Below are 23,601 nucleotides of genomic sequence, written 5' to 3'. Positions count from 1 at the left end.
GTTTCCACCTTCCAGGTGTTGGCATGCACTACCGTGCCTGGATGACCTGATTCTGTCTTAGCTGAATGGGGCAAACTTTTACCCTGTTTCCTTTGCGAATATAAAAGAAGAAAAAGCATCAAAGTACTCAGGAATTGCATGTGGCACCAACATGCTCCTCTACTTCTCAGAAGTGGTATTTCCTGGCACATGTACTCACTTGTTACCTTGTGCTGAGTAAACCTAGAATAAATCCAGGGAGGAAAAATACAGAAGGTTGTCAGTTGAACTGCAGGGCAATTGGTGGAGAAACGCAAGTGAGCTTTTTACCAGCCCAGCTGCCACTGTGACAACACCCATGTTTAAGCACTTCCGAGAAGGTTGTAGCCCCAAACAAGAAATGCAATACAAGCTATTTTGATGATGTAAGGTTGATATTTATGCATCCACTAGTGATGAAAACACTGAACCACAGAGAGAAGATGGCCCAGAGTTGCCTTATATGTAAATAATGCATCTCATACTGGAATCCAGCAGGGCTCGCCATCAACAGTGCTTTCTTGAAGAGAGGGTGTGACTCTGCCTATATCCCTTGCTATGAATCCAAAACTGCTCCCTCACCTTTTTTAAAACCCAAATCCATTTTGGCATTTGGCATTTGGCTTGGGATAACTTGAACATTACATTTTCTAAGTGCATTTCGTGTTAGGGCTAACCTGAAACCATGGTTCACCATCAGGAATTGTTAATGACCCAAATGCAGGGATCATAACATTGTAGAAGTACAGTCACCTGCATCTGCAGCTAACTGATGCAGCAGGCAATCTACATCCCTCAACTGTCTTTCAATATACATTCAGTGTGGTTTTTTTTAGTAAAACCCAGAATTATCAATTAATGGTAGGTTATTTATTATAATGCCTTACAACTAACAAAAATTAATCATTGCGGTCCTAGGTTTCTGTACTAAAATGCAATTCATCCTCACTGGTACCAGTGCTATCTTTTCATTAGAAGTATTATAATTAACATTTCACTTTAAATTCCATATTGACACAGATGTTTAAAAAAAAAAACAAAAAAAAAAACTGTTGGCCGCGGCTGGAGAGATGGCTCAGCAGCGGTTGAGAACACAGACTGTTCTTACGTGAGACCTAAGTTCAAATCCCAGCATCCACATGGCAACTAACAACTGTCTGTAACTCCAGTTCCAGGGAATATGACAGCCTCTTCTGTCCTCCTCAGGCACTGCATGACACGGGTGCACTTACATGCAGGCAAGACATGCACATACATAAGATAAAAATAATAAGTAAAATCTAAAAAAAAAAGTCACTGACCAAGCATAAACATAAGAACAATATTACCATGCTACTTTTCCGTTCAATAACAAACATAAGAAATTAGATTAGATGTGATTATCTGGGTATATATTATATGGTAGACACAATGTCACTGCTTTTATCTGTATTATCAATACTGTTCAAAATGCCCTCAAAAGCTAGTCATCATCTGCATTTACAGACGCAGAAGTGAAAACAATAAAAAGAGGTTGAGGAGATGACTGACTGGGTAAAGGGTTTGCCATACATCATACAAGCATGAAGACTTGAGTTCAGATACCCAGAACCCATATCATACTGGGTTCGGCAGTATGTGTTTGTAATCTCAGTGTTCTCATGGCAAGATGGGAGACATAGACAGGAGATTCCCCAGTAGCCAATGGCCAGCTAGCCTTATACAGCCAGTGTCGTAGCAAAAGTAAGAGACCCTGCCTCAAACAAGATGGAAAGTAAGCATGGACACCTGAAGTTGTCCTCTGGCCTCCACCTGTGAACCATGGCGCTTGCACCCCTGTGCATAGACATCATAAACAGTGTCCTAGCTAGCATTCTGTTGCTGTGATAAAACAGTCTGATCAAACCAACTTGGCGAGGAAAGGGTTTATTTGACTTAAATATCCAGATCACAGTTCGTCATTGAGGGACGTCATGGCAAGAACACAGGGCAGAAACCTGGAGGCTGAACCTGCGGAAACACTGCTTTCTGACTTGCTCCCCTGGCCTGTGCTCTGCCTGCTTTTTATACAACTCAGGACCAGCTACCCAGATAGGGCACCTCGCACAGTGGACTGGCCCTTCCCGCATCAATCTGCAATTAAGAAAATGCCTCACAGACATGGCCATAGGCCAGTTCAATAAAGGGAAATGCCCACTGGAGGTTCTCATTTCTCAGGTGTGTGAAGTGAACAACTGAAAGCAAACATGCCACACATACACATAAATGCACACCATACACATAGAAAATACATTTGTACAATGTGAAAGTTTTTATTGTATTAATGACAGCTAGCAAATGGCAGGGACAAAATGCTAACATGTCAGCCAAACTCAAGGCTGCTGCTGTTCCCCCTGCAGTCCATTCGGCCCATGTTGCCTTTGCAGTCATGATTCCTGTGTCTGTGCATACCATGTCTAATTTTTAAAAATGTGTGTTTTTGACTAAAATGACTGTCTAGGAATTTTGAAATACGAAGAAGGCTTGGAGCTAGTCAAAGCGAAATTTTCCAAATAATGAATGACACATAAATGCTTGTCAAATGGTTTTGTTATTTGTTTAATAACTCCTTTTAAGATATATTGGGAAGGACACTGAAAAGGATAGGTTAGAAACTAAGCCCCAGTTTGAGCAGCTACATAACCTGTTCATGCCACTGAGTACAGTCAACAGGAAGTCTTTGAGGAGCTGGACCCTTTGCTACTTTGACACACACTTTACAGCCACATAAAACAACTGCATCCAAACACTGTATTTGCACACTCATTTGAGGGAGCTCATGGACATGGAAGTTCTTTCTCCCATGAAGAAATTCCTGACTTACTGGGTTTGTTTTTTTCTGCTTCCTCAGAAAACAAAGGTATATATGATCCTCCTTATCATCTCTAAGATTATGAACATTCATTCTAAATTATGAGATCAAAAAATAATATGCGTAAGCAAATAAATATTAAGTCTTAGACATAAAGATATTTGGTCCTTCAAGAATACACAGAGAAACTTTTAAATCAGAGGGTTTATTGTAAACAGGTTTATTAACCTATGTATGGATTTTCACCAAGGCTTCATCACAAGGTTTCATCTTTGAGAGAGTTACAAATGGCAAAGAATACAGCAATGTGTCATATGTACTTTTTTAATACTAGTATTTATGAAACTGACTTTTAGTGTTTGGTAAAACATGGCTTTGTACTTAATCTGTTTCTACTTCTATAATAAACCACCCAACTAGGTAATCTATAACATTCATTTCTCACATTGCTGGAGTCTGGAAGGTACAGGAGCAAGGTGCCGGGAGGCTCAGTATCTGCTGAGGATCTGGGTTCCCTAAACAGAGCCTATGGCTGCTCCCTCCAGACTGCAGGAATGTTTCCCAAGTAGTGGAAGAGTTGGAAAAGGGCTGGTGAACTCAATTCCTCAAGCTCTTTTACAAGGCCCCTAATCCTATATATGAGGACTCTGTCTCACGATATAATCAATTCCTGGAGGCCCTACCTCTCAATATGACATTAGCTATTATGTTCCAGTATATAACTTTTGGGGGACACTTTCAGACTACAGCAGTCTGTTTTAATTTTGTATGGGAGGGACATATATTTAAAGTTTTAAATCAAATGTTTATATTCACCTTTATGAGTACCTTCTTTGAACACCCCATACACATCTTAAAACATCTTTTTTATGAAGACATCTTAGATGCTTCTTGTTCTAAAGAGCTCACTCAGACAAGTGCCTGTACCTTAATTTCCTTGACTATAATACCTGCCTTCTAGAATCAGCAGGAAGAGGAAGTGAATTAATGCAGGTAAAACCCTTATAAGAAGGGTCTGGCACCAAGAAAATGCCAAATAAATATTGGAAACTACTATCATTAGTGCTATGAATTTTACTGCTACTGCACATAGGCTCCTTTTCCCCCAGGATTTTTTATATGATCTGTGGAAAACTTAACAATCTCGAAAGGAGGATGCAGCATATATTTAGAGCATTCTATGAAGCAAAAGAAGATATAGGAACTTCATAAATGAAAAACAAACCTGCAATAGCAGTACAAATTTTAGCAGGGGGAAGAATGTGTTCTTTCAAATGGAAATTCAAAATACACCATCAAAATACATCATCTGGATTTAGATTTGCATAATGGAAGCGGTTTAAAAATCCAAGTGTAAATAATACAGATGATATTGCAGCAACTTGATTATTTGTGAGACAGGCAACTTTGTACTTTTAAAGGGAGAAAGTAGCTCACAAATCAACCATTCCTAGGATAAATCTGATTAAAAGCAATCAATGAAGCCCAGAAACCAGGAGTAGTCCTCTGGGAGAAAGATCCTCTGTTTGGCCCTGCTGTGGTGGCCCGAATTTCAGTACTAGCTTGGCCCCCACAGTTAAGTTAAGCCAGCCTGTACCAGTTCATTGAAGACTACCGTCAGCACCTATGAGCGTGTTCATCAATTTCATACAATTCCCTTGCTGTAATGGAACAGATACATATTCAATAAGTAAAAACATGGCAGTATTTTTTTAAAACCAGGAAAGTAAATTAATGCAGTCTGTTCAAGGTCTAATAGACTTTTAATTGTAGTTAATATACGTGATACACTGACATCAAAGAACTGAAAATATTTGCCCCAGGAAAGCATCCCTTTTGATAGTTTCATGTGTTCTTTCACTTCTCACTTTAGTAAATATCATTTCCCTCCTTCTAGTTCTTTCTGTCCAAGGAACTACCCTGTGGGGACCTAGTAAAGGGTTTAGTTAGCTCTTGATTTCTGTTTTAAAAAACTGAAAGAAGTTTGTTGACTATTTTTTTTTTTAAACTCTAGTTTATAAATTGCATCCAATTATGTGTTGAGTTGAGCTCATTTTTCTGACAACATTCACAGCATTGGTGGTAGATTTGGGCAGACAGCATGGTTACTGTAGCATTTTGTTTTCCACTTTGCAAGTTAGTTGTATATAAGTGAGACACGGTTTAATCCTTTTATCTTAATTTTTAATACATAAAAGCATCTCTCTTTTTGAAGAACGGTGAATGGACATTTTTAATAGCTTAATTTGTATTAAGTAGCAAGCAAGATGAGATTTAGCCTTGGAAACCTGTACCAGTGTCAGTTTCTTAGTCGTAGTGAAAGTCATCGTTGGAGCTGTTTGGATCATATCTTTCTCTGATGAACAAGTCAGGTGGACATGTTGTTACTGAGCTCCTGTGTCTGCTGAGAACCTGGAAAAGAGGAAAAGTATTTGTGTGATAGCTACTTACATTGTTGTTTCTTTCTTTTATTTACATTTTTCCTCATGAAGCTAATCAATAAGTAAGAAAGCCCTGATAATGGGTGTATTTCATATCTATAGTGTCTTATTCAGTTATAGGGATTTTTAGCATTTTTATTGTATATCTAAGCAGAGTATGTTCATGTACATGCATTTCAATGTTCTGAGGACATAGAGAACCCATGTTCCCCATGCTGTGGCTGTTTATATTATTAAAACTGAGGTGTGGGATACAGATTTCTGAGGAATGATTTAAAATAATTTTATTTCACTATTATTGTTTTTAGTATAGACTTTGGAAAGGAGACTCCAGAGTTGGAATTACTTTCCATCAATAGAGCATTTAGGAATGAGTGGGTCTATTATTCATGTGGCATTTTAGAAATCTCAAATGCCTTCGTTCACTTGACTCTTAAAAAGAGTGTTAACTTGAGGATGCTATGCCAATAATGTTTATATATTATATATATTAGTGATGAAAGACCAAGACTCTGGGGAATTTTTCATAGACATAGCTCCTACAGGCAGACCCCATACTAAGTTTTGACCAAATGATGATTACTAGATGATCACTACTAGATGACGCTTTACAATGACTACATCCTTCTTAATATGAGCCAAAACTCTGAGATGTGGCTGAGAACTTATGTGGAAATGACCGAAGGTCTGCTTTATTCCCAGGAACATGCTCCCTAACAAAAACAATGAGTTCCTTCTAACACGGGTCCCAGTGGTTTCCCTGAGCTGTGTAGCTAACCTTGCTGTGTATTCAGAGACAGGTAGACTCTCCGAGGACACAGAACAGGGAGGCGCTGCCCACTGGGTTCACATGTACTTTGACTGTGATCCATTCTTCATTAGTTCTCTGCCACTTGGGCTTCTGGGGAGAGCAGCGAGTGCTTTTGGAAAAAAAAATGCATTCTGCAGAAATAAGGATAAATCACCCAATTGCAGTCATATCAAGGAATATTGTGACGGTGTCTTTGCAGGAAATTCTTTATTCTGGCGCACTGCAAAGAAAATCCTTGATTTTACCAATTCCAATGCAGCCATGGGTAGTTGCTATGATACAAGCAAAAGAAAGCCGGCACGGTTTCTGCGCCACGTGATGGCTGTATCAGAATAATCAGCCTGACTCAGCATTAAGTTTTAATAGCCAAGAGTGGACCCGAACTCCAAGTTTTTTCCTTTACATCTTTCAGAGAACTCTGCCCCTGAGCCAGTCCTCACAGTTTTGAATTCAAAGCATTTTCTCCAGTATCAGTTGGGGAACTCAAGCTTGGATCCACCTCTTACCTTATTAGAGAACCTTGTCCTTTGATCCCTAGGCCTAAAATCGCTCATACACACAGCGTCACTTATTCTCATTGTTTTCAGTAAGGACGCAAACATGAATGTGATGCCTCCAGGTCTGTGATATGCTCATTCAAACACACCCACCGTCTTGGGTGGAGGGCAAAGTGAGACCTGAGAAGGACCAAAGTCAGGTGCCCAGTCACAAGCTCAGTGAGCGTGTTTGCATTTTAAACAGCAGCTTTTAGTACAAGGTTGAGTAAAAGTCATTATTCTAGAAGTTATTTCTCCAAAGGTCTGCATCTTTTTAAATTAAATACATTATAAATTATTATTTATTTTTGCTTTTCTGTGTTCTAGTTTAAATAGTGCCCTCATGTAAATTCATTTCTATATTACATGTTGTAAAAACTACAATATAAGTCTTAACCAACAAGTCACTGTTGGTGGGGATTGCTGTTTTTATGTATATTGGAGTGAAGAAGGGGACATGATTAACCAGATAAAAGGTAGCTTTTATGTTGTATGGGTTCTTGAGTTGTCTGTCTCAAAAAGGGAATGAACTAGTTTGCCAAAGAACAGTCATTTTGGACTCAAGCTTGACTTCATTAAGGATTTGTAGATGTGAAAGACTGGAATATTCCAGGTTTAGGAGCCATGTGTGGGTGTAGCACAAGGAGTTATCAGCTGTGTTCCTCCCTGTTGGAGGCCTTGGCTCACAGCAGCAGTTTACCAGACAAGCTTCCCCTCCCCATCAACCCGCCCCATACCCATTCTTAACTCCTCCACTAGAGGGAGAGTTGCTTCCCATGAGCAGACTTAACTAGCCCCTTTCCAGCATTTTTTTTTTTAATTTACATTGTTTTGTTTTTAACCTTACCAGGTTCTAACCAAGATTTGCATTATTTCTCTGAGTCATTCTCATCTCAATATGCCAAAAGTAGAAGCAATGAGAGCATCAGAGTTGTCCTGACCTGATCTAAGAGACAAAATGCTTCTGTTTACTTTAAAATAACTTTGCAAAAATTTCTGAATCCAAGAAAGTTAAGAGTTCCAGATATTTAATTTAGAGCTCAGAAGGACCTGAGGGAATCAAGTTCTCCAGCACACTTTGCTCAGCCGATGAACCCTTGTTACAGTTCTACATGGGTTGAATGGCCAAAGGTTTCCTGGTAAACTGCTCTGAATTCTTACCCCGTGCTTAGTATTATCCCAAGATTCTAAGATACAGGATTTTCCTTACATGCTATGGTACAAAAGTGTGAACAACTGTCTTGTGGTTACTTTTGCAATGACAAAATAGCCTGTGTACTACTTTTTCATGCAATTTCGAGGCAGAAACATTTATTATAGAACACCCATAATTACAAACACTCTTTAAAAATGGACAAATCTTTTCAAGTCAAATTACCTTCTGATCAAAACTTCCAATCCACAGCAAGTTGAGTGATTTTTTTGTTGTTGTCTGGGGGCTTATAGCCCAATTAATACCACTCTAATAGGGATGAAAGATCTTGTTTTAACCCTGCCATGACAAAAGAGCTCACCATATTCCTTGCCATTGCAGTATGCTTTCGAGGCTTTAAATCATTCGTAGGTAATTAGTTGTCCATCTTCATAGTCTTTCAAATCAAAGAGCTTCTTCTTTCTTAAGATTCCTTCTTTTTATTTTAGAATAGTAGCATCTAGAGATCATGCTGAGGCTTATTTTTTCCACCTCTAACTAACTAGAAATTACCATCAAATAAAAAAAGAGCCTAAAATATGCCTCATTCTGCTTTAGTAGGTAGGTATTTGCTAATCACCTGCTGTACATGAGGAACATAGAAGTACAGGTCTGCCAAGCATTTGCCTCCCTTTTTAAAAGACTTGTCTTCACAGCTATAGGTGTAGTCAGTGCGGAGCACATGGGCTTAATTGGGCATGGAAGGAACCCAGTACCATGAGAAAGGACGGTGCACTCACTGGTGAGATACTTGCTAACACGGGACTGGACTGTGTAGGTATAATGCACAGAGTCTAGGCTTGGGTTTCTCATGTATAAGACCAAAATGAAGCAGCCATTTTTGGCATTGGAACTGGTTACATTCTTGCTAATTGTAACATACACATGAAACAGTACAGAAGCAATCCTAAAATTCTACTCATTTTTTGTAAGTGCACTAAAGCCATAGGAGAAAGAAAATTGTAGATCTAACTCGTTCTTAAACATAGATATTGAAAAGAACTCTTATGAGCCTGGTCTGGTGGGCCCACTCTCTTAACCCCAGCACTGAAGAGGCAGAGGCAGGTGGGTGTCTATGAGTTGGAAGCCAGCTTGGTCTGTATAACAAGTTCTAGGACACAGGGCTGCATAGTGACACCAAAACCAAAAACAACAAACAAAACCCAACAACAACATAAAGCAAAACAACCCACCAACCCCACCAACCGACTGCAAGACTGCTATTGCAACAGAGTCAATCTGTCTGTCCCAAGGCTTTGCCAGTGACTGCTCCAAGGTCAGGACTTTGTCTCCTTGTTGTCTTTTTAATAACTTCTTTCTTAGTCAAAATAAGCAAAACCAAAACTAACACACCCAAGCTAAGCACTGACTCTACAACATTGAAATAGGCTTTCTTGACTCTTAAAGCAATCTGCGACTTGTCATAATTCTGTATTCTTTTGTTCTGCATTTTAAGTTATTTTTCCTTCCACCAGAATTTCAAAGAAATTCAATAAATTCTCACACACTTTGTTGTATACTCTGATAAGCGTTATAATAGAAAATGCAGATCATTTTTCTGAGTAAGGCAGGGAATTAAAAATTAAATGAACTAAGAAATATACATTACTTCGAGGAAGTCACCCCCCCAAAACAAATGAATTTTGTAGATCCACCCTCCCAACAAACACTCTGTGGTCAAGAGTCATGGCACCAAATATTCAGAATCTGGCATATTGGGTATTTTCACAGGGTTGGTTTGAAAACAATATTAAAGGTCTCATTACTTGAAACAGACTGCTATTTAATTCAAGCTTCCCATTTAGGGTTAATATTTTAGAAAGACCCACATCAACCGTTCTGAGATCTTTTCTCTTCTATCCATGTGCACAGCTCATGAAGCGGTGTGGACTGCATACAGACCTGCATAGATGGGGGAGCACCATGTTCCTCACAGCTCCACATGTCAAAGGAATGTGAGAGAGAACTTGCCTATCCAGCTGTCTGCCAGAAGTAGGGCCTTCACTGTGGAAATTACCTGCTTACAAACAATGTCAATATAGGAAAGGGACCTCAGAATTATTTTCAGGACGGAAGCCTTAGCTTCATGATAAGCATCACTGTTCTTCCTTTCAAAATAACAATACCTAAATTCATAATCTCAACTGATTGGTGATCTTTATGCAGACTTTTTTTATTTTATCCCTGACAAGTATGGTCATTATTCAACAACAATCCACCCTCCCAAATTTTTATTATTCAAACTTGAGCAGTGTACGTTTTTAAAAGCAGTTCATCACAGAACTGATGAAAACTATGCAGAGAATTGGATGTCTGACTCTGTTCCTCTAGAGCTGCACCTCCCAAGCTCCTCCTCATGACCCCAATGCATTTATTTTTGAGGAACACTTGCCATCCTTGATAAGAGGAAAATGGCTTCATGCCTTTTTAATACATTTTCTGAATCATTTAACCCACATTTCTCCATTCTGCATTTTACTGAAAAAAAAAAAAAAAACTATATATTGGCAGCTTAATGACGCCCTTGGCTTGAATCCTTTCTATCAAGTCTTTAATATCATTAATTGCTAAAGTAAGATATTAAAAGTGGGCTTTGACTGTTTTAAATTGTATTCATTTCTGGCTCACGTTGAATCCTGGACACATGAGACCTGTGCACATCCCTATGGTTGTCTTCTGAGGTTCACATTTAAGCTATACTTTGTATCTCTAGTAATTTGATTTGGGGAGAAAAAGAATCTTCATCAGTGAAGGACTGCCAGGACCCCAACTGCTTCTTAAGTAGCTGTAATAGAGAAATAGTGTTCCAACCCACCGTGTGTTCCAATTTCAGCTTCAAAGATGCGTTTTCGTCCATTGTTGGGGGTATACCGTATCCATGTGTACATCACGTGGTGCAGTCCCTTCTTTCTGAGTTTCATTACTTTTCTTGGGAGGATCAGTTTTACAACAGGAATCAGAAAAGCAGTAATAGTAATAGTAATTACAAGTAGTTTGGGAGCATATGTTCCAATATAAAAAAAAAAAATCCCATAACTCCAGGCACTAATTTTCCAGGACCAGAAGGGGTAATGTACATGTTCAAGTGCTTCTTTCCATAGCATCCTAATGTCCCTGTCAAGTATTTTTTTCTTCTCCAGGGATGGGCACTCATTATCTCTCTAGGAAACCTACTGCCCTCTTGATTCTGAGTATTTTAAAATGCAGTTCCTTCAGAACTGTAACTGTCTCATACTCAGTTAAGCCTCTTCTGATTCTCCCAGGTAGCTTATCCCCATCTCCTAGTTTTCCTTTGCTTCTATATGTATTCCTTTCTGAATGGAAGAGTATTGATTTTCTTAATCACTGTGGTTGCTGTCCTTGGAAGAAACTCAAATTTACTTCTGATTCTCTTAAGGTATTGTGGTAATGGAAAATTGGACTTTAAGGCAGAATATCTGCAGTAAAGAACAGCTCTGCTATTTATTGTGTTGAAACTGGGAAAATTATTCATTTCTTTTGGTTGGGGGATTATAAAAGTGGGAAAAAAAGATAGGGGACTATGGTCTAAATATGCAGTAAACAAGTTTAAAAACGACTTAGCATATTGCAACCTGCATGATATAGCATGCCAATGGGACCCTGAGAACTCAGGCCAGGTCTAACTGGAGGCTGTTTTATGATGAGGAAAGAGACAAAATTGCTCTAGGCTGTAAGTGGAGCTAAGGTGGGAGAGGAACATTTTCTACCAACTAAAGCAGGCCAGTGTCTAGAGATTAGAAAACGGGGTGTAGGGCTCTATAGATAAGGGTTTGGGTTTTATTGAAAGTATAAGGGCAGACCACTGTTGGTTTGTAGAAGACACAGCTTCTACCCATTGAGGAACCTACTAGAAAAGACAAAGGTAAAAGTGTCACAGTGAGTTGGGAGGCAGTTGTCATGGTCCAAGGAGAGGCTCACTTGCAGCTTCTAAGGACAACCCTGTGAATTTTAACCGAGAAAATCTACTTTCCAGAGGTTAAGCCACAGGCAAAACAGACAGGCTGCCCTGGGTTAAACCTGACTTCATCACCAACTTAGGCAACTCGGTTTTTCTTTTTCTCCTTTTTCAAAAGATGATCATGGCTGGAATTAATTGAAATTGTTCTTATGATGATTCAATGAATTTATATATAAGTTAGCAGTAGCTAAGTCTGCACTGAATAATTTATTACTATGATATATATGTTATACCTTCTATCACATCCTCAGACTCAGACATTCTTCCTTTGTTTAGTTTTTGTCTGGAAATGGTGAAAAATGGCAGTGAAGAATATTACTGGATTATTTATTGACCTTTTCAAACTAATTTTTTGCTGGAGCAGGAGAGAAAAGAGAGAACCTGTGAGAGAGAGAAAAATAATTTTATGGGACATCTGTTTTTTGGGGGGTTGTTGTTGTTGATGTTGTTGTTGTTGTTTGGGGTTCTATTTGTTTTGTGCTGTTTAGTCTTCAGATAGGGTCTCACTATGTAAAGACTCCCAGACTGTCTTGGAACTACCTCTATAGACCAGGCTGCCCTTGTACTCACAGAGATCTGCTGACCCTTCTCTCCTGAGTTCTTTGACTAAAGGCATGCTCTACAACCCCAGCTTCTTCTGTTATTTTGGGTTTGGGCTTTGGTGTTTTGGGTGATGTACTTACATTATCAAGGCACAATACCATGGATGTTGCACATTTTAACATGATAATACATGGTCTTAATCTGGCTTAAAACTCAAACTTCTGTATATTGAGATCCCTGTAATTGGACGTGGAATGCTAATACAACAGTGATGCTGGTCAGTGCCAGACAGCTTTCTGATGTGTTTGAATAACATTCCTCATTCTCCAGGTATCCCAGGAAGTGACTATGTGAATGCCAACTACATAGACGGCTATAGGAAGCAAAACGCATATATTGCAACACAGGGATCTCTTCCTGAAACATTTGGGGACTTTTGGAGAATGATCTGGGAGCAACGGAGTGCCACAGTTGTCATGATGACCAGACTAGAAGAGCGATCCCGGGTAAGGATGAAAATCCACTTCTTTAAATATTCCCCCCATGGTTTCCATGCTGCACATTTTATTCTATTCAGAAGGTAAACTTTCCCTGAGGTTTCACTTTTTAAACAATCGTTCATAGTGAATGAATATCCAAAATTCTGATTAAACTGAGTTTTAACTCTTCTGGGAAAGGCTGAGAACACTGCTCAGACCCTTCATCCTAGCATTCAGCAGGGCTACACACGCAGAGCCTATCCCCCCCAAAACAACAGAAAAATAAGCCTTCCAAATCTTTTTAAAAAGGAAGTTCCTTCATCAGCGTGGTTGTGATTGCTAAAAGGAAGAGTGGCATTCAAAGACATAGTTTGGTTACAGAAAATAAATATTAGCCTGACCCTCTTCCTAAAGTTCACATGGACAAAACCCCACAGGCTATGGGAAGAATCCAGATGCATATTGCCATTTCCACCTTCTTCCCCTTCACAGTGTGTACTATGAAGTCTAAACTGTGAGAACAGCTCATGCTGAAATTATTCAAATTGGCATAAGTTAATTCAGGGCAGCCAGAAAATGACACCGCTTAGCTTGCGACTGAGAAAACACAAACGTGTAGAGGGCATTTTGCTAATTTAGCCTTTTCTAAAATGAAGAGGTTTTAATAGCAAGTCATTACTTGTTAAGGCCCAAGAAAATAGTCTCAGCCATCATATGGGTCCAATATTATGCCACATTAGTTAAATGCTGTTGATTTGGAAAACTAAAACATAACATATGAGCACTGCACCCGATCCCCCACTGAATCAGCAAATTCCACAGACAGCTGAGGAAAATCAAGCTTTAACCTTGAGAATTGAACAAAGGAGATCTCTGAAAACCTCACACACTGTCACACGGAAAGCTGAGGACTTTCAAAGCTGAGTTTGAGGCCACAGGTAGAAAGGGCTCTTGGCCTTCCAGCCTATAGAAGCCAAAGCCAGATTCCCCATTTACTGTGACAGATGGGAGCCTTTATGTCTTCTAAGCTCAATACACGGCCTAGCTGTATAGATGACACAAGAGGTGACGGCTGTCCAGACAACTTATAAGGGGAAAGCTCACATAGAAGAAAATATTAGAAAGCCGCTCTGCTGCCTTAGAAGTGAGAAATAACATGCTGTGGTATGGAGCTGGTTTAGCAACCCTGAAAAGCAATAGGATCCTATCAGATGCCTGAATTCCATAGAGCTGTTCAAATACCATCTGAAATAAATGTATATAGAAATGTCTGTAACTCTGAAGACAAATATTTGTTCCATGTTTCACATGCACACCCCAATCAAAGGATACAAATGGACCCATTATTAACTTCTACTCGATCCCCTACAGAGCTCCAACCCAAATGATCCATATATTAGTTAATGATTATAACCAATGTCTAACCTAGGTTACGGGCACTGGCATTCCATTAAACCCTTGAGACGGTTGCTGGTGTGATCTTTGCTTTCCATACAAGTAAAAATTACAAAAGGTCAATGAAGGTCACCCAGCCCGCAAAGTCAGAGATCACTGAAGACCCACATGCTGGCCCTAGATCACTCATCCTTCCTCATCAGGCCATACTGCCTTGAGACACTCCTATGAAGATAGTAGCCAAACTATTATATTACACCATGCATGTAAATCTACCCCACCAGGTTTGCTCTGCCTAGAGATACCAGCTGGTAACAAGCAGTCATTTGCAAAAGCTGTTTTCAGTAAAACACACATTTTATCTTGACACTGCAGGCCTTCATTAAACTATGCACAGAAACTTGTTTTGAAATAACCAAATGAAATTCTGCACCCTTCCTCCCTCATTGCTTCTAATAATAAAGTTACCTCTCACTGGCCCCACTACCCGCACGACATCAGATAGGAATGAGCAGGGCTTGGCAGAAGGCATTGTGACTTAAATACTTGCAGTTTATCTGTCTGTTGCAGGCTAGCTTTCTTCAGACAGTGGAACTTATTTGGAAGTTGCTAAATGAACCTTTGTTTGCTCCCTTCATTAATTACTCTTGGCTCCTTTGAGTTGGCTTTCTCCTTTGTTAAATGGCCTAAGGCGGCCAATTAAAATGCTGTCCTGTGATGGTTTTTTTTTTTTTTTGAATTCTGTGGTGGTTTAGCATGTACCCAAGTTTATGATGACCTGCATTAGTCACTCAGCAGTTGGGCAGTCTCAATCTTCATTAGTCTGACAGAACAAGTGAGTCCTGACCCCCAACATCCAGAGCCCTTTGTTCCCCATTCCAACACATTTTGGGAGAAGGTCCAAAGGTCATGGACACATTTAACAAAGCTCAGCTAGCTCAAGTGATCTCTGTTCATCTCCCTCCCTCACACCCCACAGCCCTTTTCCCCGTCTAGTTGCTCTTTCATCAGAAGCAGCAAGAAGAAAACTTTGAATTTCACTATAAAAATAATGTTAGAAAAGTATTGGTTAGTTGTTGCTGAGATTTATAGCTCCATATTTTAGAAATGTTATAAGCCAGGAGAACTTGAATCTCACCAGCCAACATCAAAGCAAACATTGAACCAGTGCGGTTCTACTGAAGAATTGCCTATAGTCTCCCTCAAAAAGAGAAGTGGCCTTGAGTGTTAAAACAAATTATCTGTCTGAGGGTCGATGCCTGAAATTTATTTAGATGAAGGCTCAAATCTTCAATAATATTCGACCCCATGTTATGTAAAATACGCATTGTGTGTATTTGTGTGTTAATGTCGGTTACAGTGTATCAGGAAACAGCCGAGCACTGAGCAGTCCCAATCCAAGGAGCACCCTGCCCTTGAGTGTCTCAGCAATAGCCAATAATGCCACTTTGGTGGGTCTCAAGCTACAACTCAAAATGCTATGAAACTTGTGTTTATCCCTTCCCCATTACTGATATGTGAGATTATAGCATGGCTCCAGAGAAGGCTTAGATGGGCTTAGATGCAAGAGTTGTACAGAAATTAAGGTATCTTTTACTATTAATGGGGTCTCTGGTAAGATTCCTGGGAAATTACAGTTCTACAGCTGGGAAAGAAGAAAGACCACATACACTTAGAGTTTAGGCATGGTTCGTTGCTGATTGACATTTTAATTTGAAACCTCTCTCTATAAAAGATTGTCTCTGTGGGCTGCCTTCCCAGCAGATGCTAATTGTGCTGAGATTCTTGACTGTCAGCAGATGACAACTCCGGCCAGACCCAGGCCAAGGGGCTTGCCTCCCTTCCCGTGCTCCATAATTTTTCCTGCCACATTAACATTTTTGTGAGTTAGAATACCTATTGGCTACAGATTATGGTAGAGAATAGAGAAAAAAGAAAGGGAAGATAGCCACTACACATGGGGGAACCACCATCAGAGGGAAAAGCCTCATGAGGAACAGAACACTATCAGGTGGGCCTACTTTGCCATCAAATCCTAGGCCAGGTCTCAACTCTAGTCAGTCCTAGTAGGTACATGACAGTGAGCACATAAATTGGCCCCTCAAAGTCTCCTTTCTTCTTTGGTGTGTATGGAAAGGTTATTGTGGGTGTTGATTAAATTAAGGGACTCAACAATATAGCTCTGAGTCTCAAGTGTTGTTTGGTTTGGAGGTTGTTGGCTTTACCGTTACAACTCCAAAGCTGGCTTCCAAATAACACAGTTTTTGTTCCCCAATGAAATGCCTTTGTTTCTCTGTGGTAGGCAGTGAATCTGGAGCAGTCTCATAATCACTACCCATGGTACTTTCCACTCTGTTCCCAGTGGCTCCCCTATGCATCCGGGTCAAGGAGAGGAGGAGCTCAGATCACAGTCTTTTGTACCTGTTACCTCCAGAACATACTTTCCAGAATTCAGATCTTGACACAGCAAATTTGTTAATTCCTCTGCAAATAGACCAGGAAAGGACATATTCCTGTACCTACTGCATCCAGTGTAGCCCTGTTCCAAAGTATGAAAATCTTAAGTAATAAAGATGTGGGTTGCCGTAGTGATAATTGTCACTAAAGATGTTATATACCACGTGTGCTTCTGTTTCAGTTTTTCATTCCTTCCCCTGTCCTTTTCTTATTTACTTTGGGATGCTAAGGATTCCCCTGGGAGAACTGGTCCGTTTGCTAGCTTTCTGTTTTATCTGGGTCTGGCTGACATTCACTGGGACCTGAGGTTTACCAGCAGTGCTGTGACCCACAGAGTTAAGACAGCTTGCTGATACAAAAGCTGCTGGGTTCTACAGAAAGTACCAGAAGCTTCACATTCTTATCATTGAAGACAAAAGACCTTACAAGTGTGAAATGCTGTTTAGGATTTAAGTTGCTGATCTTGAAAACTTAGGGTCTTTGAAATTCATGTATATTGACTCTCTGTCAATTGTGGCCTTGAAGGAATCTTATACTTTAATGAGGCTATTTACATTTTGTGAACATTCATCAGCTAGCAAAGGTCATAGTTTCCTTTCCAAAAGCAACTTAGGGGAGAAAGAGTTTATTTTAGCTTACAGCTCCAGGTTAGATCCATCCTTTGGGGGTGGGGGGCAAGTACTTGAAGCAGCATCACATCACATCCGTGGTCAAAGGCAGAATGGAGTGCCAGTCTGTACCTACCTCTCTTTTCCCTCTTCCACAGCTCAGGATTCCCTGCCTAGAGGATGGTGCTGCTCTTCCCACTTTAATAAATGTAATCAAAGTAATCCCCCCACAGGCTTGCTCACCAGCCAAGAGGGTCTAGACAATGCCTCATGGAGACTCTAAGAAGACTGTGTCAAATTGACAATTAAAATTAGTCATCACACCATCCCTGAACATATAGGCATAAATTGACCAGTTTATATAAATTTCACTAGAGTATGTAAAGAAACAAAACAAAAGTAAGTCTACAAGCTGGAAGTTTTTAGCTGATAGCCGCCTGAGGCTCACAGATCAAGTTAAAGCCACTGTGGACTGTGAGGTGATAAAAGATACTGAGTGGGTTTTATTCCAGTTTCCATTAGAGTTGCCAAGTCCTCTCAAGTTCCGTGTAGTTCATTTGTTGGGTAGCAAGCCCTTCTTCTGCCCCACACTGTGGTCTCTAATTGTTTCCATGTTTCATAACATGCCAATAAGCACATAGATTGGTCCAGGCAACCACACTGAGGGAAGAAAAAGTTTGGGAAAAATGAAGCACTGGTAGGAGAGTAAACCCTATGCAGCTGGATTTCAGCTCCAAGGATGTGATTTGTGGGTGACTGAGCCCGCAGCTGGCAGCCTCCCTGAAGAATTACAGTCTCCGAGGTAGCATTTGCCAAGGTGATTCCTGGCTCCGAAAACCCCATTATTTATGAATGATTATCTACTTTTTTGTTTTTCCCTTCATCTGTCTGCTTTTGGCTGGCCCTCTTCTAATTTATCTAGCATCTTGAAGTCCGTAAGAAAGAGGGAACGTGGAAGCCTCCTGCTTAGCTTGAGTGACCCTGAGCATTAGAGGCTGATATCTGTGGTGAGGGTTAGGGGATATGTCTTTCATTTGGCCTCACAGTCGGCCTGCCTTCATTGCTGGAAGTTGAGACTATTGTTATTTATATTGTCTTTCCAGCCTTCAAGTGGGAATTGATTAACTGTGGTTATGGTGAGACTTAATGCTATGAACATTGGAGTAGGGAGAGAGATTTTTGACACCCAAATAATGAAATGCGATTTGAATTGTCAATTCTGAAAATGGAGCACTAGAATTGAGGAATTCTGAGTTTAATTTCAAAATATCTAAGTTATGTTTTCCACCCCCCATTAGGGAATTAATTGACAGAATACATTGCTAGTACAGATCATATGTTTTAACATGACTTTGATTGTTGATTAGGCCAGAGAATAGGAAAATCTCTTTACCAAACCTGACCTTTGGCTAGTGAGACACTTCCAACCACATGACTGCTTACTCTTCTACTTCGTAAATGTCCTTCCTTTGTAAACTACCCAAGAATCAGGGTGAGACTGAGACAGGTTCATATTTTGTTTTGTGACTATAAGAAAAGTTGTGAGTGAGAAGCAAGGCAAAAGATTCTGGTCACAGATTTTTCTACTTTTTCAGAAACACAAAACTTGAGCTTGTTTTCAGATGGTAAAGTTCTCTGGGGTTAAAATCTGACAGGATCACACTGAAGATTATAAATGGCAGTGTTATTGTTTTCATTGTCGTTATCGGTTTTGGAAAGCCCAGCCGTGGCCAGTGGCAGACTAATTCCTGGCCTCTCTGGTTTGTCAGGGTTCAGTAGGTTTAATGGAGAGCAAACGCTTTCCAAATGCCAGGTCTGTGTCTTCTTCCAAATAGAACTGGAAGCACTAATGGCCTTGAACATTTAATTTCTCAAACTGTAGCCTCAAGCCCTGCCTATCTAAGACAACAGAAACCGCTCTTTCCTTAAGCAACCTTAGGAACTGCAGCACAAACATTGCCTTTGGAGTCTGCATGATGTATGGGATTGTTTTGAAAGTGCTGGATACTTCATGTAAATAGGACACTGGTAACAAAAAGAATGATGCTTGGGTTGGCAACCTAAAGGATGTTTGGGACCTTATCTACCAAGTTCCACACTCTTGATTTTTCTCATGTCAGAGTACAGAGTCAGATAAATGAGAAAGAATCCCGACAGTGACTACTGGTTGGTGTGCTGAATCTCCACTTCCTTTCCCTTTCCCACCTCTTCCCCTTAGAATGGAAGCCTATGGATTTTGACCCAGAGTCTATTTAAAACCAATTAGACCTCACAACATATGTGAAAAGCTGCACTGGAGGAGGGGATAGAATCGCTCCTTGTGACTTTGCAAATCTGTCTTGGTCTCTGCATTTATGTCTGTAGTACTCCCAGGCTGGGTTAGGTCACTTCTAAGTTTTTATGCATTGTGAATTAATCTCCCTGCTGCCCAATGTTTAGGGTCTAGTCCGTGGATGCTTTCTTCTCTGCTTTCTCTCAATAGAATTCCAGGCAAGACTGATGTTCAATTAAAATACAGTAAGTAGAGTTGTACTGGTCGCTACAGTTTTGCAATGCATCTCTTTTGACTGGTCTACAGAAATTATCTTTGCATTGAAGTACTAAGTCATCTAATAGTACTGCTTGGTCAGGATGATATGGAAATGTAGCTAGTTCAAAGGCAACCACAGCCAGACCAAAGGCAGAGTAGGCTATGGGGCTACTGGGGGCACCCACCTGCTCCTCAGGAGCAATTAGGGATCAATATCTAAGGACCCAAAAACTCATATGACAGGGGCTGATATCTGAATGCTGCTGGACCTCTTAGAGTTATCTTTTGGCTAAAAGTGTCAGAGCCTGAGAGAAGATGACTTTAGGTTTAAGGTGGAAGTCACCAGCAAAGTTCAGGGAAGCCGCTCTGTATCAACATCAAGCAGGGCAATCAAACAAAAAATAACTGTCTTAGTAAATGTTTTAATTGGTTCTTTAAGGATTTTATACAATGCATTTTGATAATATTTACCCCCAATTCTCCCCAGATCCACCACTACCTCCCTACCCCCCAGCTTAATATCCCCTTTTTTCTTACTTTTTATCTCATTGAATCCAGTTTGTGCTATCCACATACTTCTGGGATTGGGGCCGCCCACTGGACACAGTCAAGCTACCAGGAGCCACACCCTTAAAAAGAACAGAATCTCACTTACCCAGAAGCCATCAACTTCCCATAGCTCTTCAGTTAGGGGTGGGGCTCATGAACCCCTTCACACACCATGCTGGAATGTTGACTGGCTTGATCCTGTGCAGGTCTTATGCAAGTGACCGCAGTAGCTGTGAGTTCATGAGTGCTGCAGTCCTGTTATGTCCAGAGACACTACTTCACTCCAATCTTCCCTGACCTCTGGCTCTTATGATCGTTCCACCCCATCTTCTGCTATGGTCCCTGAGCCATGGGGGTGCGATACAGATTTTTCATTTGGGCATGAGCCCTCCACATGACACTTTGACCAGTTAGGAGCTTCTGTGTAAACCAACATACAAAGAAACTTCACTGATTGGTCTGAGAGCTGCACTGATCTACAGATAGACAGATAGGAATTTAAAGGGGTGTTTCATACTGTGTCCATTTAGCAAAATAATAGTAGTAGTTTACCTAGGCTGGGAGCTCCAAACCATGGGTTCTTGGCCAGATTGGCAGTACAGTATTTTATCCTGTGAAGTGGACCTTAAATCCAGTCAGAAAGTAGATGGCTACCCCCTTCACATTTGTGCCACTATTGGCCTCCTGGGCATATCTTGCTACCCCAGTTATTATTGCGGTTCATAGAGTTCATAGCTGAGTTAGACTGTTCATGACTCTTTCCCCTCAGCAGCCTGCATAGCACCTTCCAGTACTGTGAGAGCTGGTCAGCAGGGAGGAAGACTCCTGGTCAATACCAACCTGATGTCCCCATGTCATGTGACCAATGTGTGTGGTATCTTCAACAATAAGGGTATATGATCCTCCACATTCATAGCTGCTTAATCACAATAGCTAGAACATAGAAACAGCCTAGATGTCCATCAACTGAAAAATGGATAACGAAAATGTGGCACCTGGATGCAATGGAATTTTATTCAGCTATAAAGAAAAATGAATTTTTCAGGCAAATGGGTAAAGCTGGAAAAGATTCTTAGTGAGATAACTAAGATTCACAAAGACAAATACTGCAAACTCTCAGCCATATGTGGATCTTAGCATCAAACCTTTAGGTTTGTGTTTAATCTGGGGATACCTATAGAATCCATGTAGCATCCAGTTATGATTCAACCTAACTTGGTTGTCAACTTGACATACCAGGGAAGAGGAAACCTCAGCTGAGAAATTTTCTCCATCAAATCAGCCTGCTGGTATGCCTGTGTGACACTTTCTTGATTGATGATGTGGAAGCACCCAGTCCACTGAGGGCAGTACCAACCCTGGGCGGGCAGGGCTGGACCAAGAAAGTAGCTGAGAAAGCCAGGGGAAAGAAGCCAGTAAGTAGCTTTCCTCCATGGTCTCTGCTTCAGTTTCTACCTCCAGGTTCCTGTCTTGAGCTCCTACCCTGATTTCCTTTAATTATAGACTGTAACGGTTAAGTCTAATAAGCCCTTTCCTCCCCAAGTTGATCTGTGTTTTATCACAGAAAGCAAACTAGAACAGAGTTGGTACCAGAGAGGGGCAAATTGCAGTGAAAAACCTGATTATATTGTTAAGGGGAGGATTATGGGAGGATTGTGGAGCTTTAGGCTGGAAAAGCCACTGAATGCTCAGAACTTGATTAGCTGTTGTGAGAACTTGGAAGATAATGCTGAAAGCTGTGCAGACAATGGAGGCCTGGATGTTTCAGAGGAAAGCAGAGACTCTATAAGGGCCTTTTCTGGGATACGTTTGAGTTAAGAATCCCTAGAAAAGAAAACTTCTGTGTTTTATTTGTTAGCTGGGGTTGAAAAATTAGCTGTGATTAATAAGAGATCAGCATCATTGAGGAAAATCTGGGAGGTATTTCCTCAGGGTCAGCACATAGAAGCAGTGGTCCAAAGCCATCTCAGGCTGCATTTCAAGCTGGAAGTTTGTGCTGTATAAGCAAGGTAACTCAGCAAACCAGGGGAAGCAAGCCAATAAGTAGTATTCCACCATGGTTAGCTCTCCATTCCTGCTTCCAGGTTTTTGCCTTGAGGACCTGCCTTGCTTTTCCTTAATGATAGACTATATTCTAGCTATAGGATGGAATAAACCCTTTTTCTCCAAGTTGCTTTTGGTCCTGTTGTTTTTATCACATCAACAGAAAGCAAACCAAACTACCAGAAAACCAGAAAGGAAGCACCTCTGGGTTGGGGACAAGAGCTTGAAAGGAGGAGGTAGTAAAGTAAAACACAGGGGATCTAAAGGGGAAGGGGAGAGGGGACCTGGAGTGGGCAGGTAAGGCTGAAGTGGATTGGGAGGGGATAATCTACATTTTGTAAGCTCACATGTGTGTTACAATACACAGGGGATTATGCTTATCCCGGAAGCCATAGGTGCCAAATGAAAAGTCCAATGCCAAGTATGGGTTGCCTTCCCTCAGATTGTTGGTGAAGGTATTCCAAGACCCCCAAAACAAATACAGGCTATTGTCATTGCTCTTGATTTTCCAGAAAAGAATAATTTTTTTTAACTTAAAAAATGTTCTAGAAAGTTGGAGAGTGGTTTGTTTATATACTGGTAAGCTGTTTTATTATATATAATTTGGATTATCTAAAGAATAGTATTTTTCAGCTTTCTGATTGTAAATATGAGAGACTGTAACTGCTTTGGTATCTAATGTCTCAATATTACCCATTTTGCACTTCTGTTAGACTCTTGATCCTCCACTAAATGGTGGTCAGTAAAGATAACACAAAAAGGGGAAACAATATTTTGCCACTGGGAAAGATATTTGGTCAAATGCAATAGTTGAATGCAAAGAATAACACTGTTGCTGGAAAAGAACAGAGTCATTGGACAAAACATTAATCAAATCTGCTGTTGACCCCATACTACCCAGAGTTCTTATAATTTATAGAAATTCACACGAAATCCTAAGTGTTTGTCCTGACAATCTAGACTTTCTCATTCTTTGTCAAAAGATCCCTTTCCACCTCCCGTGCCATGCAGCTGCTCACAGAGTATCAGTATCTTCTGTCCACTAAAAAGTGGACATTATACCCCTGATACTTACTTAAAACTTTTTCTAAATTTCAGGTTCTCTAACTGAATGAGTATTGAAAATGAAGTACTAAAAATAACTTTGATTTCTGTTATCTAATGCTTATTTGCTTGTTTTCTACTTCGAA

The 23,601-nt window shown here is 40.4% G+C and overlaps 1 protein-coding gene across 39 annotated transcripts in view; it reads left to right on the top strand.

Moving 5' to 3' along the window:
• The window catches only part of Ptprd (protein tyrosine phosphatase receptor type D), a 547,004-nt gene that overhangs the window by 462,813 nt on the left and 60,590 nt on the right, over nt 1-23,601 (top strand). For all 39 annotated transcript variants that reach the window (XM_029553923.1, XM_017802123.2, XM_017802122.2 and 36 more), the window contains one exon: nt 12,681-12,856. In XM_029553923.1, the coding sequence (XP_029409783.1) occupies nt 12,681-12,856 (176 nt within the window). The remainder of the gene's footprint in view (nt 1-12,680; nt 12,857-23,601) is intronic.

Source organism: Nannospalax galili, unplaced genomic scaffold (assembly GCF_000622305.1).
Source record: "Nannospalax galili isolate Female #2095 unplaced genomic scaffold, S.galili_v1.0 scaffold663, whole genome shotgun sequence".
NCBI classification, from domain to species: domain Eukaryota; kingdom Metazoa; phylum Chordata; class Mammalia; order Rodentia; family Spalacidae; genus Nannospalax; species Nannospalax galili.
The sequence above is the reverse complement of the archived record's forward strand: the minus strand, read 5'-3'. Positions and strand labels throughout refer to the sequence as shown.